The following is a 21,963-nucleotide window of genomic DNA, read 5'->3' on the forward strand; positions in this document are numbered from 1 at the left end:
GGGGGTCGCCGATTTAATGAAGTGGCCTTGCTGTGGATGTGCTGTCTTGCGACACTGCCTCTGACCCAGGGCAGTGGACAAGGTGCAGGGATGACCCATCATCCAGGAGATGCTAAGATGGGAGGGAGGGTGGAAGGGTGTGGAGTGTATTCAGGGATGGAATGGGTGGGAATGATTTTATGCCTTTTCCTTTTTGGCTACCTCCCTTGTAAGGGGGAAAAAGCCTTGCTATATGTATGTATCTTATGCTTTACCTCTTTTCTTTGCACCTCTTGTCCTATTTTGCAATCCATCTGTGAATGCTCATTTCTTCTCCTCTACCTCCTTTGCTTCCTCATTCCACCACTCACTACCCCTCTTTCTATTTCCTCACATCCTCCTTGTTCCACATGCCATCTTTAGACACCTTGTGACCCTCCTTGAACCATCCCCATTCCTCCTCCACTCCTAGTTCTACTCTATCCTTCACTCCCTCCCACTCTCTCATCTTCTTGTATTCCTTTGCCTTTTCTTTCTCATTTAAGCAGTTTATTTTAAGCACCTCCCTTCTGTCCTCTTCCTCTAGTCTCAACTTACCCTCCACCACAAAATTATCTGATATTCCTCCACTCTCTTCCCTTAGAACATGTACATCCAAAACTCTTCCTACTATTGTCCTGGTTACCACTATGTAGTCCATTAATGACCTATCTACTACCCTTCCAGCCACCACCCTCTCCCATGTGTATTTATGCTTGACTTCCTCCTAAACTGTATTTGCTATCACCAACTCTCTAAACACATCTCCACCATTAGCTGTCCACTATGACTTTTTCCTGGAACTCTACACTTCCCAACCACTCTGTCTATTGGTTCATTTCCTACCCTAGCATTAAGGTCTCCCAATACAACTACATTGACATTTCTTCTTAATCCCTCTATGCACTCATTTAAATCCAAAAAGCCTCCCTTTCCTCTACACTCTTCTCACAACCAGGCCCATATGCACTTACAAAAATCCACATCATCCTTCCCAGTTTCACCTGTATCCATATCAATCTTGAAGAAACCTCCTTCCACTCCACCACATGTTCACCTATCTTTTCACTTACTAGCATAGCCACTCCTTCTCTTCCTCATCCTCTCTTCATTCTTGACACCTTCCCAAACTCACTCATCCCTCCCTTTCAACTTAAGTTTCATTCAATGCCAATACATCCATCTTTCTTCTCACAAATATACTATCTCTTCCCTTTTACTCTCATCTGTACCACATCCACACACATTAAAAGACCCACACCTTAAGGTTCTGGTTGGAAGACTCCTCCCAGACCCTCTTATGCCTTTGCTGTTTTTAGGAATGTCCCCTTTGGGGCTACGGGGAGAAGGATGTCTAGTCCTATCCCCGTCCCATTTTTCTCACCTTTTACGACTCAAGTGAGAACACTTGGTGGCAGTATTCTTTTCCCCCACCACAAGGTTTGGAAAAAAAAAGAATATTCAGAGAAGTGGTACAGGATAGTATCAAAAGTAGGGGGACAGCATAACGGAGGGACAGTTGGAGTATAATGAAGAATCACCATTTCTCAATGAATGGAGATTTCCTCTATCACAAAATGATGTGTGGCTCTGGTCCATAGGGGTGCCCCACTAGACCCTAAAATATCAGCTGCATGTTACTTGCAGGTTTTAACCCTGCAATAACATGCTACCAATACCCCAGATGGGAAGAATACGATTCTAAAATATGATTCAGTTTAACCCTTTCGATACGATAACGCCTACGTAGGCGTCACGAGGAGCAAGTGGGTACATGAGGATGCTGATGTCGGTGTCTTGATTATATTTATTGTAGTTGTACCTGTGTGACCCCCATACTCTGTAAACTGGCTTCATCATATTTTCTATGGTTATCAAAATTCACGGGTGAAAGAGAACGAGCAATACAGCGGTAACTTTATTTTTCATAATGCAAGTACTGTATTATGACGCAACATCGCATGTCTGGCAGCTAATGCTGCCCGCGAGATTTTGGCCTGTATTGAAGGGGGTTAATGTCACAATCTGTCCCTATGAAGAAACTAGGACAGTGGCCCTTGTAGAGGACTTCACTGACTGTATAAAAATTGTATCAGTGCCCCAATATAGGCTAGGCAGAAGTAGGGAACTGGAATAGGTGAGCAAGAACGGGAAATAAATCAGTTGTTATTTGTGGACGATACTAGTGTGGCAGATTCTGAAAACACTGAAACAGCTGGTGAATGAGGGAGTTTGTATAAAAAATAAATTAATGCAGCTTGAAGGTATTTCTCTCCGTCTTCTTTTCTGCACAAGGGGGGGGGGGGGTCACTGATTAATGAAGTGGCCTTGCTGTGGCTGTGCTGTGTCTTGCAACACTACTTCTGACCCAGGGCAGTGGACAAGATGCAGGGATGACCTGCCATCCAGGAGGTGCCAAGATAAGGGGGAGGGAAGAGGGTAGAGGGGAGTAGAGTATGTAGGGGATGGAATGGATGGGAGTGGTTTCTATGTCTTTGTTTTTTGGCTACCCCCCCTTGTAAGGGGGAAAGAACCTTTGGTATATGTATGTATGTAAAATCTCTATGGAATGAGTGAAATAAAATTCAAAAATATCTTTAATCATAACTTTTATATACATCTGCAAAATATGAATAATATACAGCCCTAAGTTATTCCTTGTAGGAAGGAGGCACTTGTATCAACAACTGGCCATAGGCATGAGTGTTTGCCCTGGGAATGTTTCCATAGTTTCACTACAACAAAACTCCGACAAAAGCAAATAGGTTTAGATTCTCCGAGATACATTGTATCTGATGTGAACTTATAATATACAACACTATGGCTGTTGAATAACAATACTCTTATGTACAAATTGCAATAAAGTGGATGAGTAAAATGCTTAAATGATAAATGCCATATTATACAACCCAAGTGTAGAACCAAAAAATGAACCTAATTGCAATAATACAGCCCCTATTAAAGGAAATTTGATTCATATTTGCTGATGGTTGGTTTGCTAGGTCCGTCCCCGGTAAGGGCTGATTGAAGCTGATGCAGCGAGGCAAGCGTTGGGTGATCGTACCCTCTGGCTTCCGCAAACCTGTGTTCAGCCAGCGACAAGACAACGTCCAAAAGGAAGGCACTATTGCGCTTTATGATCACCACCTGCAAGGACAAAATGTCATTAAGACCAAGTAAGATTACTTTACATATCTTATCCCTAATTTTCACACATTCCATTCCTCACATGGCTTAAGAGAGTAGGGTAAATACACTACAATTATCATTTTGCATATCTTACATATAATTTTCACTCATTTCTCACATGGTTTAAGAGTGTAAAAAGGAGAGGGACGAGTGTAATGGGAGTGAAAGGGGGTGTGGATTTCCTACTCTCATGTAGAGCCACTTTGCTTTGTGAACAACAGTTGAATGGATGAAAGTGAATGTCTTCCCCATCTCTCCCTCCTTCTCTCCAGCCTTTCCTTCCTCCTCCTCTTCCTCCTCTCTCCTATGGCAAAGCGTCAGACTAGAGATAACACGTTTTGAAAATGAGCAACTGGGAAAAGAATCACTCTGATGCTCATCTTGAAACAATCTTACCCACTGCAAGTATCCCAAAATGTTAATTACAAAGGATTACAAGGGTGGAGCATGCCAACAGGAGGCTTTTTGGTCCATAACTAGGTCGGATGTGGAAAAAATATAATAATGATAAATAAATAAAAATAAATAAAAATTATAATAACATTAGGGATGCAGGTATGGGAGAAACATATGATCATCCTTCTCCCTCCTTCTGTGGATGGCACAAGTTTCATGCAGTCACTTCAGGGGGACACTGGTGACACCCCTAAGGACCCGAGTCACACAGCATTCCTCTATGATTGGAGACTCATCTCTTAAAGTTCCTTTACCATCCCTATGATGTCATTTCTTAATTTTCCCCTTAAGGCATTACTGCACTGGGCTATTATTCCTTCAACTGTTGGAGCAAATTTGCTCTATACATACATACATACATATACCAAGGCTTCTTCCCCCTTACAAGGGGGTTAGCCAAAAAGAAAAAGGCATAAAATCATTCCCACCCATTCCATCCCTGAATACACTCCACACCCCTCCACCCTCCCTCTTATCTTAGCACCTCCTGAAAGACGGGTCATCCCTGCCTCTTGTCCACTGCCCTGGGTCAGAAGCAGTGTCGCAAGACACAGCACATCCACAGCAAGGCCACTTCATTAAATCGGCGACCCCCCCCTCTCCGTCCCCCCATTGGTCTATAGCTTTCAGAAAGGATCTGATATCCTGGAGGAAAATAATTTTCCTGTACATACATACGTATACCAAAGGCTTTTTTCCCCTTATAAGGGAGGTAGCCAAAAAAACAAAGGCATAAAAACCACTCCCGGCCATTCCATCCCTATCACACTCCACTCCCCTCCCAGCCATTCCATCCCTATCACACTCCACTCCCCTCCAGCCTTTTTGTGTACCATATCAAATGTGTGGAAGTGGTTTTTATGTCTTTGTTTTCTGGCTACCTCCCCTGTACAAGGGAAAAACGCCTTTGGTATATGTATGTATACCATATCAAATGACATACAGTGAGACCTCTCATTAACGGACATTAATTAGCTGCGTTTGCGGTGTTTTCGGTGTTTTGGAGTGGCATAGTGATTGCACAGCACTAAAGAACAGCACCAAAAACACAGCGAAAACACCGCAAACACAGCTAATTAACGTCCATTAATGAGAGGTCTCCTGTATTTCATCTGCCCCTTCATCCAGGAGGAGCCAAGATGAGGAGGAAGAGAGGGTGGCGGAAGGGAGTGGAATGGGTGGGGGTGGGTATGTGCTTTTTGACTTGGCTACCTCCCTAATAAGGTGGAAAAAGCCCTCGGTGTATAGATAGATATCAAATGACATTCTATGTATTGATGTTGAGAAAACAAAATAGTTTGCCATGGTGATTTTATGCCACAAAAAGTTATGGGGGTGGGTACTACATATATACATATACCAAAGGCTTTCCCCCCTCCTTATAAGGAAGGTAGCCAAAAAAAACAAAGGCATAAAAACCACTCCCCCTCATTCCATCCCCATCACACTCACCTCCCCTCCACCCTCTTCTTCCCTGCCAATTTATCGGAGGTCTGAGGGAGAATAGCCCAGTGTGATGATACGGTTTAACGTCGCAAGCTCCCCCTATGGGAGGCTAGGACGGTTCCCCTTACAGAGGTCTTTGTAACGTGGAATTTAATGAACCATGCCCTTGGTTCAATTTTGCCGGTGGCAGGATTCGAACCGCCATCCCCTTGACCTTTGCAAGCAACGACGCCCTAACCCGCTCAACCAGCGAGCTTGCCCAGCGTGATAACCCCTTTAAAAACGACACATCGTCGTCACCTCATTTTTGAAGAGCGGATCATGAAGGGAAGATTTGCAGTGCTTCAGGTGTGCCGAGAAGATGGACATTAGACTCTGGTTGATCAAAACTTCCGTTTCAGGCCAGTAAAGTCGTATTACGTCCTCTAAGTACGCAAGGAATGTGCGGGTGAACTGTACAGTATTGTTGGTCAGGCCTACGCTAGTATCATCTGTTGGAATAATGCAAGTATATACTAGCTGATCTTGTTTTATTATTGCTTGAACATAAACTAGAAGAATGAACCCAAATCATGAGAGGTATTCTAAAAAGATTTGATTTATTTATCTAGTCATTTATTTAATTTCATTTATTTAATCTTATTTATTTTCTTTTATTTATTTTTTAAACCAAATAACCATGTCTTGCAGGTTATGGAAATTTAAATATGAATGCAATAATGATCAGTGTTATGTACCAAGTCTGAGGAAATCAGATACTATTCATACTAATGATTATATCGTTTGATGTCATCATTCACACATGGTCTTTGATATAAAGAGTCAACCACTACTTCTTTATCACACATTAAGAAGCTACAAGACCCATTCACTTACCGAATACATACGATTCCACATTAGCAATGCCGATGTCGTTCATATCATCAAGGAATTTCTGAAGTTGTTCCTTTGAGTTATATTGCAGAGTCTTCCATGTATCTTCCTGTGCACGTAGTTTGACGGCTTCAACCATCTTCTCTTGACCGTCCTTGATCCACTTCTCAACCTCTCTTAGAAGTTGTGTATGAAGGGCAAAGGTCAGATCAAGCCCAATATCTGAAAGCTGAATGATTTCCTCTTAGCTGACGAGTTCTACTTGAACTTTCTGGCAGAATATGATGCTTATCCACACAGGAATAACACAGAGATGAAGAAATACTACTAACTTATTGCAGTAATGCATTATGGGGAGGTGGGGGATGAGGGGTGAGGAAGTATGTATGAGAAATAATTTGACGCAGCCCGGAGGGATTTCTCCCCATCTTCTCCTTTTCTACATGAGGGGATGGAGAGGGGGGGTCACCGAATTAATGAAGCGGCTTTGCTGTGGATGTGCTGTGTCTTGCGACACTGCTTCTGACCCAGGGCAGTGGACAGGATGCAGGGATGACCCATCATCCAGGAGGTGCCAAGATGAGAGGGAAGGAGGAGGGCGGAGGGGAGTGGAGTATGTAGGGGATGGAATAGGTGGGAGTGATTTCTATGTCTTTTTCTTTTTGGCCACCCCCCGTGTAAGGGTAGAGGGTGGAGAGGAGTGGAGTGTATTAGGGATGGAATGGGTGGGCATGGTTTTTATGCCTTTTTCTTTTTGGCTACCTCCCTTTTATATGTATGTATTGCAGTGGTTCCCAACCGGTGTGCCGTGGCACCCAAGGGTGCCATGGGATCAACTGCGGGTGCCACCAAAATTCAGGGCAAAGATAATTTTTGTATTACCGACTCTGTGTCATCCATTTTTGTTCATTAAAGCAGCATCAGTGTAAAGATGAGTATTTTCATATTATCCAGGGACAAAATTTTGTTACATTGATGTTGAACCAACAAAATACTGACAAACTAGAATCTAGATTTTCTGATAAGGGTGCCGGGGACTTCTGAAAGGCTTGGTAAGGGTGCCTGAAGCTAGAAAGCTAGAAAAGGCTGGGAACCACTGCCATAGACTATACGTACCTGCTGACAGTGGAAATCAGCCCTGCTTATGCACTCGGCCACAGTGGTGAGGTTAGACTGCGTGGTGAACACATGGCGAGAAAACATGTTGGCAAAGCTGCTTAGTTCAGTGTGGGCCCACACGACAAATGCTGGAAAAAAAATCAAGCTAAGTAAGTTTATTAATAATAATACGTAAGTTTAATAAGTTTAATAATGATAAGTAAATAAAAATAAGGAAGTTTATTTGGCAAAGAATCAATATACATGAGGTGTAGATAATGAAAAGAACACATAGTTTGAAATAATTACAATTGCCAAGGATAACATAAAAAAGCATGTCAGCTTATTTCCATTGTGGTCTTCAGAACTAATATACATACATACATATATCAAAGGCTTTTTTCCTCCTTACAAGGGAGTTAGCCAAAAAAAAAAAAAAAAAAAAAAAAAAAAAAAAAAAAAAAAAAAAAAGGCATAAAATCCACTCCCACCCATTCCATCCTCACATGCTCCACTCCCTCCCTCTAAAATATCAAGATAAATATTTAGAATAGCATCCTTGGTCTCCTTTTCAAATCACTTCCATCCTCATCTGCTTTTCACACTCTCTTGATAGTCTTTCTTCACTCATTCTTTCCATATGCCCAAACCATCCCAGCATTCTTTAATTAACCTTATCTGCCAACTCCTGGAAGACTGCATTATACACAATCATGCACACAAACAACACAACATACACTCTATAAAGGATTTGTGGGAAAACCCAGTTTTGGCTGTGGCATTCCTTGGGGAGACGGGACTGCTCGGACAGACAGTCTAGGGAACGACAACAACAACAACTCCTTTTATATCTACTAAATGCCTTATTTTTACAATTCTCATTCCACTCTTGTGACCCCCACCATACTTTTACATGACATTTCAAATATGTTTAGACTCTTCCTTTCTGCCTCGTTTACATTGCATGTTTATATTCTACACCAATGTTTCTCAACCAGGGTTCCACGGAACCCTAAGGTTCCGCAAAAGGTTATTGTAATAATGTAATATAGACATCATCCTGTCTAACCTATTATTATGATGAAAATAAAATGAGAAAGATATGGTATATATGTTGTTTTTTTTTGCACAGGGGTTCCTTGAGACATGCAATTTATTTTAAAGGCTATGCAAGAATAAAAGGTTGAGAAACGCTGCTCTACACAGTGCCATGGACATAATCACTCCCTTGTAGTCTTCTCTTCACATTCATTCCCAGGCAGCATCTAATTTTCAAACCCTCCCCATCCTCTCGTACAATAAAAGACAAAATTATTTTCCCAAGTTTGTCCGAAGATAGTTTAAACATTGCAAAACATTACGAGAATCGACTAGCCATTTCTAGCCGAGTTTCATATTGCTTCACCATGTTTAATCTATCTTCAGACAAACCCGAGAAGATGGTTTTGTCTTCACTGTACATTCAACAAATCCCAAAAAATACTCCAGCCATCTCTCCCTTTGCTGCCTTCATCAGCATCTCCCTTTCATCCTCTTTTGCTTACAGTCTCACCTCTCATTAACAGACTAAAAGGGGGGTAACAGTGTCCGTTGATGTAAATAATCCGTTGATTTGGAGTGGTTTTTGGGTGGCACAGTGATTGCACAGCACTAAACAACAGCACCAAAAACACAGCGAAAACACCGCAAACACAGCTAATTAACGTCCGTTAATGAGAGGTAGCACTGTACTTGTCGTTGTTTTTGGTGTCATTACCACAGCCAGTCTGGGGACCTACGACCCAAAACTTCACCTCCAGTTCTCAATCCAACTCACCACACCTCTTTTCACTTTCTTATATTTCTATTCTTCTCAAAATTCTCCATCAAATACCTACATCTGTTTTCTTCTCTACCTTCCATGCCTTGCAATTTGTTTTTAATCTTCTTTACGCTCTTACATGTTTCCTAGTTCTACTTTACAACCCATCTATCCACCTATGTACCATGAGATTTTCCCCCCTACAGGGGGGTTAGCCAAGTCAGAAGCACTTACCTACTCCCACCCCTTCCACCACCCTTTCCCCCCTCTCCCATCTTAGCTCCTCATGGATGACAGATCCCTGTATCCCACCCACTGCTCTGAGCTGAGTCAGAAGCAATGCAGCAAGGCACAGCACACCCGCAGCAAGGCCACTTCACTTAATCAGAAAAAAAAAAAAAAAAAAAAAAAAAAAAAAAAAGAGAAATTGGGCGGCGTCAAAATACCATTCGTACGCAAACATTCCCTCCCCGCTCTTCCTTGCATCCAATCCACATAAACTCGCTTCTTCTCTTCTATCACCACCTCTACATCTTCACCTTACCATTTCCTGCCTCTGCTTCTGTTACCTCTTGAATCCCACAACCCACATCCCATCTTTATACACATTATTAGGATGGTATGGTTTGGACACATGGAAAGAATGAGTGAAGAGAGACTAGTAAAAGAGGTATGGAAGGCAGATGTGGAGGGAGTGAACATGAAGGGATGTCCTAGGATGAGGTGGATGGATGGGGTGAAGGGGGCTTTGGGGAAGAGGGGAATGTCTGTTGAGGAAGGACGGGAGAGGACAGAGGACAGGGGTGAATGGAGAATGGTTGTATATGGATGATGTTGTGATGCATGAGGTGAAATGGGTGGGGGGATGGGGGGTGAGGTAGTGTGTGTGAACAAAATTTGATGCAGCCCGAAGGGATTTCTCCCCGTCTTCTCCTTTTATGCATGGGGGATGGAGAGGGGGGGTCGCCAATTTAATGAAGCGGCCTTGCTGTGGATGTGCTGTGTCTTGTGACACTGCTTCTGACCCAGGACAGTGGACAGGATGCAGGGATGACCCATCATCCAGGAGGTGCCAAGATAGGAGGGAGGGAGGAGGGTGGAGGGGAGTGGAATGTATGGGAAATGAAATGGGTGGGAGGGATTTCTATGCCTTTTTCTTTTTGGCTATCCCCCATGTAAGGGGGAAAAAGCCTTTGGTATATGTATGTAAGTTGTTCACCCCTAACACTTCTCACATGCGTCGGTGGCGCAATCGGAAATATGTGGGTCCGAATCCTGCACTCCCTTCTAATTCTCAGCAATGTCTATTACCTACCCCAACAGACCAAGTGCATCGGGCAACGGTAATAACTTTGGCCGTAGCTACTTAGCACCTCCTGGCGTAGGCTCCTCACCCTTTACCACTTCTCCGTCTCCCCTCCCGTTTGTTTACGTACCTGATGTACAGCTACGGTTGGCTGGGAAGGCTTTGGTAAATTCGCGTCCTGTTTCCAGTAGGTTGTGGAAGAAGATGGAACACAGCTGCCGTATGTATACTACGGTCTTGCCCTCCAGTCGTAGTCTTTTGAGTCCTGCTTTCAAAATGGCTCCTCTGTGCTTCAAGAACAAATCACAAGCCTGAAAACAAAGAAACGGCATTAGATTTCCGATCTTAGTGTTCATGCATAGGATGCTCGCTGGTGGAGCGGGTTAGGGCATTGTTACTTGCGGCGGAGGTTGAGATGATGATGATTCGGACCCTGCTTGGGGGGAGTTGAACCAAGGGCATGGTTCATTAGATTCCATGCTACAAAGTCCCCTGTAAGGGACACTGTCCTAGCCTCCCAATAGGGGGAGTTTGTACATACAAACATATAGCAAGGCTTTTTCCCCCTTACAAGGGGGGTAGCCAAAAAGAAAAAGGCATAAAATCATTCCCACCCATTTCATCCCTGAATACCCTCCACTCCCCTCCACCCTCCCTCTTATCTTAGCACCTCCTGGATGATGGGTCATCCCTGCACCTTGTCCACTGCCCTGGGTCAGAGGCAGAGTCGCAAATCACAGCACATCCACAGCAAGGCTGCTTCGTTAAATTGGCGACACCCCCTCTCCGTCCCTCCATGCATAAATGGAGAGGACGGGGAGAAATCCCTTCGGGCTGCGTCAAATTTTGCTCACACATACTACCTCACCCCCATCCCCTCACCCATTCCACCTCATGCAATCACAACATCATCCATATACAACCATTCTCCATTCACCCCTGTCTTCTGTCCTCTCCCGTCCTTCCTCAACAGACATTCCCCTCTTCCCCAAAGCCCCCTTCACCTCATCCATCCATTAAACCAAATCACTTCTGTCTCCATTCCCTCACGTATGCTAACGTGTGGTTCCTCACCTGAACAGATTTGTTGAGATGTACAAGCAAGGTCGTGGCTCTTCTGGCGGCTCTCGGTCCTCCTTGCAAACTCTTCTCTGGAGTCACCCGAAGTTCTGCCTGCAGGACCTCCACCAGGGAACGTACTCGTCCTTCCAAAGTGCGCCTGCCAACCACAGGATTCAGATTAAAATGATGAATTTCACTAAATCTTTTGTATATATTCTCCTTTTCTTGTAATTCCCATGTCTGAATACTTTCAAATAATAATAAAATAGAAATAATAATAATAATAATTATATACATACATACATACATATATATATATATATATATATATATATATATATATATATATGCGTAAGTAACCACTAGGAAAAGTAAACTAACGAAGCAGAGTGCTTTCGTATAAATGTTGTTGTTGGATGCTCTGCTTCTTTAGTTTACTTTTCCTAGTGGTTACTTACGTATTTGTGAACACACGCTCCTAGTGTTTTTAATGCATATATATATACACACACGCACACATACATTTACCAAGGGCTTTTTCCCCCTTACAAGGGAGGTAGCCAAAGTCAAAAGGCATAAATCCACTCCCACCCATTTCGTCCCCACATACTCCTCTCCCTTTCACCACCCCTCCTTCCCTCCTCTTTTCTTGGCTCCTCCTGGATGACAGATCATCCCTGTGTCTCACTGACTGCCCTGGGTCAGAAGAAATGCAGCATGACACATCACATCTACAGCAAGGCTGCTTCACTTAACCCCTTCCATACGGTGCCGCACACGTAGGCGTCATGAGGAGCAAGTGGATTCGCGACGCTGCCATATCGGCGTCTTGATTATATTTATTGTAGTCGCCCCTATGTTTTTACATTCTCCCAAATGTGCCCTGAATCCCATTCTCTGTGGTTTTCAAAATTCGCGGGTGAAAGAGAGAACGATCTATATAAGCGGTGACTATATTTTATGATGCAGGTATTATTATGACACGTCATACGGCTGGCATTGGCTGCTGCCCGCGAGATTTAAGTCCGGAGTGAAGTGGTTAATCGATGACCCTCTCTCCATCCCCTCATGCAGAAAAAGAGAAGATGGTGAGAAATCCCTTTGGGCTGCATCAAAATATCATTCACACATAACCCCACTCCCTTCTATGTATTACAGCATCATCCATACACAACCATACTCCATCCACCCCTATCTTCTGTCTTCTCCCTTCCTTCCTCAACAGACATTCCTCTCTCTCCCAATGACCCTTTATTCCATTCATCCGTCTCATCCTTGGTCACCCCCTCATGTTCATTCCCTTCACCTCTGCCTTCTACACTTCTTTTACTAATCTTTCTTCACTCATTCTTTCCATGTGTCCAAACAATCCCAATACTCTTTCATCAACACTAACTATCTCCTTTTCCAAACTCGCTCTCCTCCTCACCTCCTCATTTCTCACTCTATCCAGCCTAGTAACCCCTATCATACTTCTCAGGTATTTCATCTCAAACCCATTTAAACTTTTCCTCTCTTATGTTTCAAGTTTCTGCCCCATATATATGTATATATATATATGTATGTATATATATATATATATATAAATATATATATATATATATATATATATATATATATATATATATATATATATATATAAATATATATATATATATATATATATATATATATATTATATATATATATATATGCGTAAGTAACCACTAGGAAAAGTAAACTAACAAAGCAGAGCGCTTTCGTATAATTACATCTTCACTGAAGATGTAATTATACGAAAGCGCTCTGCTTCGTTAGTTTACTTTTCCTAGTGGTTACTTACGCATTTGTGAACACACGCTCCTAGTGTTTTTATTGCATATATATATATATATATATATATATATATATATATATATATATATATATATATATATATATGCGTAAGTAACCACTAGGAAAAGTAAACCAACGAAGCAGAGCGCTTTCGTATAATTACATCTTCACTGAAGATGTAATTATACGAAAGCGCTCTGCTTCGTTAGTTTACTTTTCCTAGTGGTTACCTACGCATTTGTGAACACACGTTCCTAGTGTTTTTATTGCATATATATATATATATATATATATATATATATATATAAATATATATATATATATATATATATATATATGTATATATATATATGTATGTATACACGCATACATCAGGCATCTAGAACAGAAATGGGTAAATGCCATACCTCCTCAGTATGGAAATATGGTTCTTAGAATGTTTGATGAGGTAAAATGACTTATACATGATAACAGCATTTTCCCTTTTCTCTTATAGATGCCTCAATTATATATATATGTGTGTGTGTGTGTGTGTGTGTGTATTCACTTGGTCTTTGGATCACGTGTTGGACTCGTGATCGACAGCTATTTCCCTCCTGGAAGAGAGCTCAGAGCTCGTAGGTCCGATCTATGGGTAATGCTATGACCTTGCACACACACACACCCCGAAGAGTCAGAGTAACGACCCGAGGCACAGCGATACCGAAATAATTTCGGCCCTGGGCAGGATTCGAACTGGGTGCTGGGAGCATTTCTGCTTCCCATTTCAGCACTCTACCAACTATGCCACCGAGTCGTGTGTGTGTGTGTGTGTATGTGTACATGAAGACATCAAAAGTAACATAAAAAGAGCATATAAGAGTCATATTTCCCATATAAAGAATTACCTCATTTCATTATATGTTGGTGTCTTTGGTGCACAATCAAAGTATTCCCTTCCTCGGTCAATTAGGTTGACTGCATCCTCAAAGTTTCGTTGTGCAATTGCCTGATCCAGCTCTTCAGGGAGTTCTGCTAGCCATTCTGGTGGACCCATTGATGCTGGTTGTGAATCTTGCATGAAAGGATTTAAGCTGTCATCGTCCTCGCCAAATGCTGTAAAATATGAAAACATACATATACCAAAGGCTTTTTTCCCTCCTTACAAGGGAGGTTGCCAAAAAACAAAGGCATAAAAACCACTCCCACCCATTCCATCCCTATCACACTCCACTCCCCTCCACCCTCTTATCTTGGCACCTCCTGGATGACAGGTCATTCCTGCATCTTGTCCACTGCCTTGGGTCAGAAGCAGTAATAAAATGATGGAAACTGATATCAAAATCTATCAATTAACCTCCTCAATATAAGCCAAGTTCTTGCATACAGCATCGGATACCTAATGTACAATGCATCTCATTACTCATTTTATAAAATATAAAGTCACTCCTGTATTACTTGTTCTCTTTCATTCTGAATAATAATAAACACAAAAAACATGATCAAACCAATTCACAGAATTCGGGTTCACTCAGCTACAACTACAAAATAAATATAATCAAGACGCTGACACCAGCATGTTTGTGTATCCACTCGCACCTCATGGCATCTACATAAATTGCCCCAGTTCTTTCCTGCTTGAGGGCCACTCCTGCAAGATGGATTGTGAAGCTACCCATTTCCAAAACCCATCAACAACCGCCAACCGCACCTCTATTAGTTTGTTCTTAAATTCTTGTACGGTGTTTGCACATACTATTTTTTCATCAAATTTGTTCCAAACATCTACCACTCTTGTGTGGATTTTTTTTTTTTTTTTTTTTTTAAGATTTTCTTTTCTATAACTATCCTTTTTGAATTTCTTTTCATGTCCCCTTGTCTTTCTTTTATCCCACTTTAATAAGTCTTCTCTGTCAAAGACTTCCATGATTCTGTAAATGGCTAATAGATCTCCTCTTTCTCTTCTTTGTTCCAGGGTTTGTAGTTCCAGTTTAGACAATCTTTGCTCGTATGTCAATTTTGAAAGTGTTGGGGCCATCTTTGTCGTTGCTCTTTGGATTATTTCTATTTTCCTTATACTAATTTTTGTACTGGGTATCCATAATGTCGCAGCGTACTCCAATCTTGGTCTTATCAGTGTGACCAGCATTTTCTTGACCATTTCCTCATCCAAGCAATTAAAAGCCACCTTTATTGATCTCAGTAAATTGTAGGTTTCTTCGACTATTTTGTTTATACGTTTGTCAGGGGACATGTCTTTGGTGATAATTACTCCCAAGTCCTTTTCGGAACTAACTTTCTTTATTTCCTTTGCACCAACCTTATATTGCGTATGTATGCACGTACAGATTGACCTCTCATTAATGGACATTAATTAGCTGTGTTTGCGGTGTTTTCGCTATGTTTGCGGTGTTTTTGGTGCTGTTGTTTAGTGCTGTGCAATCACTATGCCACCCAAAAACCACTCCAAATCAACGGATTATTCACATCAATGGACACTGTTACCCCCCTTTTAGTCTGTTAATGAGAGGTCAATCTATGTATGAATGCATGCATGCTATCTTAGTAGACTTGAATAATTTAAACTTTTGTAAGAAAATAGTTTGCTGTTTTTTAAAAGTATAACTCCATTCAGAACAAGCATGCCTCAACAAAATTTTACAAAAGTTAATGTATCTGGACTCACGATTATTGCTGTCTAACGAGTCTTCTTTGGTTAACGACTGCTGACGATCTCGTTGCTGATGTGCTAGTTCGGCTTTCTGTTTATCAGCTGCAAGTTTATTATGCTTCGCGCGCTCTATTTCGTCCAACCAATCTTGCTGTTAGAAAAAAATAAAATAAAATAAATAAATAAATAAATAAAAGGAGAGCTAGTTGCCAGGTCTTCCTTAAAAATCAATCTATATATATATATAATGTATACCAAGAGGTCCTTCCCCCTTGTAAGGAGGTAGCCAGTCAAGACACACACACACTCCCACCCACCACCCTTTCCCCTCTCTCCTCTTAGCTCCTCATGAATAGAGGGTCATCCCGTCTCCTGCCAACTGCCTGGGTGAGAAGGAATGCAGCAAGACACAGTACATCCACAGCAGGGCCACTTCATTTACATGGCAACCCTCCCACCTCATGTGGAAAATAAAAGATGGGGAGAGAAATTCCTTTGCGCTGCATTAAAATATCCATAGACAACCATTCTCCACTCACATCTACCCCCTGCCTTCTCCCTTCTCTGCTCTACAGACATTCCTCTCTTATCTTTGGTCATCCCCTCGAGTTCCCTCCATCCACCTCTACTTTCCACCCTTTTCTTGCTGATCTTTCTTCACTCATTCTTTCCATGAGCCCAACACATCCTATCTATCTATATACCAAGGGCTTTTTCCCCCTTATAATGGAGGTAGCCATGGTTAGGGCATGTACCTACTCCCATCTATTCCACTCCCCTCCACCACCCCCTCCTACCTCTTATCTTAGCTCTACATGGATGACAGGTCATCCCTGTATCCTGCCCACAACCCTGGGTCAGAAGCAGCATAGCAAGACATAGTAAAGTCTTCTGGCACTCTACCATCCCTTAGGCACAGATTAAACAATCTCACTAGCCAGTCTACAATTACTGCACCTCCTTTCTTCAGACACTCTGCATGACACCCATCCATACCAGGTGCCTTACCTCCTTTCATCATTTTCAGAACTACTTACACCTTATCTTTTCTTATTTCTCTTCCATTTTCCTCTCCCATTACTGTCATTTTCTTAGCGACTCACACTGCTACTGCCAATCCCTATCTTCCTCCACATTCAAAAACTCTTTAAAATACTCCGCCCATCTTCCCCATACCGCCTCTTTTTCCGTTAAAATCTGTCCATCTGCACCTTTTACTTTTTCTTCTCTACTTGACTCAAAACATCCTAATAATCTTTGATCAGCTATACCTACCAGCTCCCTTTCTACCCCAACTTTCCTCCTCACCTCCTCTTTTCTCACTCTATCCATTCTTGTAACACATACCTTACTTCACAGACACTTCATCTTGAACAAATCAAACTTCTTTCTGCCTCTCTAAAATTACAAGTCTGTCCCATACAGTGTTGTAGGCATAATCACTCCTTTATATAATCTTCTCTTTGCATCCGTCCCCACATGCCTATTTCTCACGACACTTTTCAATCCCCCAAGACATAATATTAATAATAACAATAACATACATACATACATATACACAGGCTTTTTCCCCCTTACAAGGGAGGTAGCCAAAAAGAAAAAGGCATAAAATCATTCCCACCTATTCCATCCCTCAATACACTCCACTCCCCTCCACCCTTCCTCTCATCTTAGGACCTCCTAGATGATGGGTCATCCTGTCATTTTTGTGTTTATTTTCACATATTCATCACAGGGAGTTTGTTATTATCATAATAATAATCATCATTATTATTAGTGTTATTGTTATAACAATAAGACTAATAATAATAATAATTATCATAATAGTAACAAACTCCCATTGATGAATATGTGAAAATAAATACAAAAACCAACATGTTCTGTGGAAACAGCTTTTTTAATACTAACCTTAGATTTTGGATTTGGTGCTTGGAACACCCTTGTATCTGGAAAGATGAGCACTTTGAATGCATTCTTTGTTGTTCCTCTGTCCTTTATGTTTACTGGAAGAACTTGATCCAAGGGGTATAGCTCTTCAAACTTATATCGCACTGGTCCACGTCTGTTACACAAATCTTGTTATAATTCTTTCATAAAAAAGAAAATTTAATTAAATTTCTAATTCTTTTGATATAGTAATATACAGGTTTCAATCTACTCCGTTAACACTAATATGAAAGCTGGAAAATGTAAAACAATACCTGTTGTCTCGAGTTCCATACATATACCAAATCTCTTTCCCTCTAACAAGGGAGGTAGCCAAAAAACATACATACATACATACATATACCAAGGCTTTTTCCCCCTTACAAGGGAGGTAGCCAAAAAGAAAAAGGCATAAAACCATTCCATCCCTAAATACACTCCACTCTCCCTCCTATCTTAGCACCTCCTGGATGACGGGTCATCCCTGCACCTTGTCCACTGCCCTGGGTCAGAGGGAGTGTCGCAAGACACAGCACATCAACAGCAAGGCTGCTTCATTAAATCGGTGACCCCCCATGCAGAAAAGGAGAAGACAGGGAGAAATCCCTTTGGGCTGTGTCAAATTTGATGCCAATAAACAAAGGCATAAAATCCACTCTCACCCATTCCATCCCCACATACTCCACTCCCATTCACCCCACTCCCTCCCTCTTATCTTGGCTCCTCCTAGATGACGGGTCATCCCAGCATCTTGCCCATTGTCTGGCAATGGTCATTGGGCCTTCCTACCTGGAGAGAAAGTTTGGATTGTTGTTTGTGTTGTAAGTCTGTTTCTATGTCACTGGTTGGAGGTGCAGAGGAGCGTTTAATGGTTGTCAGCTTTCCATGTGCAAAAAGGTGCAAGAAATACAGTTGAAGATGATACAGAGAAATCTTTGGCCTAGACTGGAGACAAAGTGCCAGCCCATCAGGGCTGCACCTCCTGATGGAGGCGAGTGGGTTGATAGGTTTTGAAAATAGCCAGCTTTGCACTCCGCCTTGCAGGATCACCCAAGTAGAAAGCGGTGCATATGACGTGCTTATGGCAGACCAAGTTAGCACGCGTGACTCACAAATGCATCAAGTTTCTTGTTTATTAAGATTTAGTGTTCTCACTACATCTTAAACAGTGGAAAAGATGCAGGGATAACCCGTCATCCAGGAGGTGCCAAGATAAGAGGGAGAGAAGAGGGTGGAGGGGATTGGATTGCGATAGGGATGGAATGGGTGCAATTGGTTTTTTTATGCCTTTGTTTTTTGGCTACCTCACTTGTAATGGAGGAAAAAGCCTTTGGTTTATGTATGTTCTCACTATGAGGTGTGAAGATCACACATGTATTGCATACGAGACCCGAGGTGGTGGGACTTTTGTGTGATGATGCCTGGTTAGGGTAACGGCTAGGAAATTCAAGGATAACCTTTGTTCACAACCTGAAAGGATTTCTCCCTGTCTTCTCTTTTTCTGCATGAAGGGACGGAGAGGGGGGATTGCTGGTTAAATGAAGCCGCCTTGCTGTGGATGTGCTGTGTCTTGCTACACTGCTTCTGACCCGGGGCAGTGGACAAGATGCAGGAATGACCTGTCATCCAGGAGGAGCTAAGAAAAGAGAGGAAGGGGTGGTGGATGGGAGTGGAGTGGGTGGGAATGGGTGTGTGCCTTAGACTCGGCTATCCCCATTATAAGAGGGAAAAGCCCTTGGTATATAGACAAAATAGATAAATTTCTGTTTAGCCCAGCACCAGAGTACTGGCTTCATGGTTATAAACAGTTAATTCTTCAGGAACTTTAAGCTTCTGGTATATAGATAGATAGAACAGAAAGACTTCTGTTTAGCCCAGCACCAGAGTAACTGGCTTCATGATTATAAACAGTTAATTCTTCAGGGACTTTGAGGGCACTCCTACGGAAACCGACAAATATTTTCAACTACTCTGTCCCTTGGCCATGATATCATAAGTGAATCTTTGTCCCACGGAAACTGGCAAATAACGTTTTAAACTGACCTGTCGCTTAGCCATGATGCAATCATAAGTGAATTTTTGTCCCACGGAAACTGGCAAATAACGTTTTAAACTGACCTCTCCCTTGGCCATGATATCATAAGTGAATCTTTGTCCCACGGAAACTGGCAAATAACGTTTTAAACTGACCTGTCGCTTAGCCATGATGCAATCATGAGTGAATTTTTGTCCCATGGAAACTGGCAAATAACATTTTAAACTGACCTGTCGCTTAGCCATGATGCAATCATAAGTGAATCTTTGTCCCACAGAAACTGCCAAATAACGTTTTAAACTGACCTGTCGCTTAGCCATGATGCAATCATAAGTGAATCTTTGTCCCATGGAAACTGGCAAATAACATTTTAAACTGACCTGTCACTTAGCCATGATGCAATCATGAGTGAATCGTTGAGGAGGTAGGCATGCACCCGCTGTAGAGCCGTGTAGTCATCTTGATTCATCTCCACCAAATCTCCGTCAAAAACCAAATGTCTCTCTGCGACTTCCATCACATGCTGCAATAAAAATGTATCACCCATTTACTCATACTAAGTATGACTTGAAGATAAAGATAAAAAAAATAATAATAAACTATACAACTAACTAAACACTTATGTCATTCTTTAGTTTCGACCACTATTATTATATAAATATATATATACATACCAGAGGCCTTCTCTCCTTTACGAGAAGGATGGCAGAGTTACTACAAGATTATTACAAGGCTATTATAAAATTCTTTTGTCATACCTACATCTTAATTATGGAGCTAATATCAGTACAGTACAGTAACAATAACAGTAGACACTACCTTGTATCAAGGATATTTCAATTGAGATAAGAAATTAAGTTCTTGAGCCCAAAGGGATTTCTCCCTGTCTTCTCTTTTTCTGCATGAGGGGATGGAGAGGGGAGGGGATGGAGAGGGTAGGGGTTGCTGATTAAATTAAGTGGCCTTGCTGTGGATGTGGTGTGTCTTACTGCATTGCTTCTGATCCAGGGCAATGGGTGACATGCAGGGATGAACTGTCATCCAGGAGGAGCCAAGAAAAGAGGGAGCAGTGGAGGGGTGGTGAATGGGAGTGGAGTATATGGGAGTGGAGTATATGGGGGTGGAATGGGTGGAAGTGGATTTATGCCTTTGACTTTGGCTACCTCCCTTGTAAGGGGGAAAAAGCCCTTGGTATATGTATGTAAGAAATTAAGAAGACTGTTTCCATTCTTTTTCCCTTAACTTGGAAGTTTCCCTTTGTCTATATTTCCTTGACTTAGTATATACACAATTTAATGACAACAGCCCCAGACGCAACCATTACATAGAGGAAACAGACCCCTCATAGTATAATGCCTTGCACTAACAATCCCTAGACAACAACACAATACATCTTCACTGAGCGACTTGTGGATTGACCAAGAGACTGCTGCCGGTTATTTGAAGGCCACGGGTTTTCTGCAAGAGCGTGTCCATTACGTATCCTAGACCCACCTCAAATATCCCCAAATTGATCTTCCTACAAGAGTTGGTGGGAAGCTCGCTAGTTGAGCGGGTTAGGGCGTTGTTACTTGTGACAAAAGTCGAGGGGGTGGTGGTTCGAACCCTGCTACCGGCGAAGTTGGACCAAGGGCATGGTTAATTAAATTCCACGCTACAAAGTCCTCTGTGAGGGGGGGAGTTTGTGATATTAAACTAAACCATATCACTAGAGTTGGTCAAGGCATCTCCTGATTGCTGTCGCAACAGTTGGATTACAAGGACGCCCTACATCTCACAGGATGAAACATTGTTCTTCAGATACTTATGTGCTGAGAGGCACTTGGGAAGATTCTCATATAGACCTTTGGTTCCCTTGCCTCCAGTGAGGAGTCAACCATCCTACACATCAAAACGCTTGTCAGGGGCCAAGAAAAGGTTGTGGTGGCATGTGTACAGCTGTAACAGATGTACTAAGACTGTAATGAGCCAGTGTACTTTCTCCACCCACCTCCAAGGCTTCCAGGCCAGGATATACAACTTCAAGGATGTGTGCAGATGCAAGGTTCAGACTGACAAGATAACATGACCCGAGATGCCCTCATCTGGGGACTACTTGCAGATGAAGATATATGACTGGATATCCTTGCTGAGTCAAAGCAAGACATATCACATGAAGAAATACTCAAGTATGCCAAAGCCAAGGAGGGTGGCAAACAGTCTGCTAGTTATTACGGAGCTGCCTAGTGTAGGCCTTATGGTCTCTTGCAGTCTCCTTTATTCTTATGTTCTTATTTCTTTTGAGATAA

At 42.0% G+C, this 21,963-nt stretch overlaps 1 protein-coding gene across 1 annotated transcript in view; it reads right to left on the bottom strand.

The window, feature by feature from the left end:
• Positions 1-2,610: 2,610 nt before the first annotated feature.
• The window catches only part of Exo84 (exocyst complex component Exo84), a 31,230-nt gene continuing 11,877 nt past the window's right edge, over positions 2,611-21,963 (bottom strand). The window contains exons 5-14 of the mRNA XM_076177637.1: positions 20,056-20,198; positions 17,623-17,776; positions 15,730-15,865; positions 13,952-14,159; positions 11,262-11,406; positions 10,318-10,498; positions 7,099-7,229; positions 5,986-6,211; positions 5,410-5,600; positions 2,611-3,165 (exon numbers count right to left, since the gene is read on the bottom strand). Coding sequence (XP_076033752.1) covers positions 2,977-3,165; positions 5,410-5,600; positions 5,986-6,211; positions 7,099-7,229; positions 10,318-10,498; positions 11,262-11,406; positions 13,952-14,159; positions 15,730-15,865; positions 17,623-17,776; positions 20,056-20,198 — 1,704 coding nt within the window. The 3' untranslated portion in view covers positions 2,611-2,976. The remainder of the gene's footprint in view (positions 3,166-5,409; positions 5,601-5,985; positions 6,212-7,098; positions 7,230-10,317; positions 10,499-11,261; positions 11,407-13,951; positions 14,160-15,729; positions 15,866-17,622; positions 17,777-20,055; positions 20,199-21,963) is intronic.

Source organism: Oratosquilla oratoria, chromosome 40 (genome assembly GCF_046742065.1).
Source record: "Oratosquilla oratoria isolate Oo_2021 chromosome 40, ASM4674206v1, whole genome shotgun sequence".
Lineage (NCBI taxonomy): Eukaryota > Metazoa > Arthropoda > Malacostraca > Stomatopoda > Squillidae > Oratosquilla > Oratosquilla oratoria.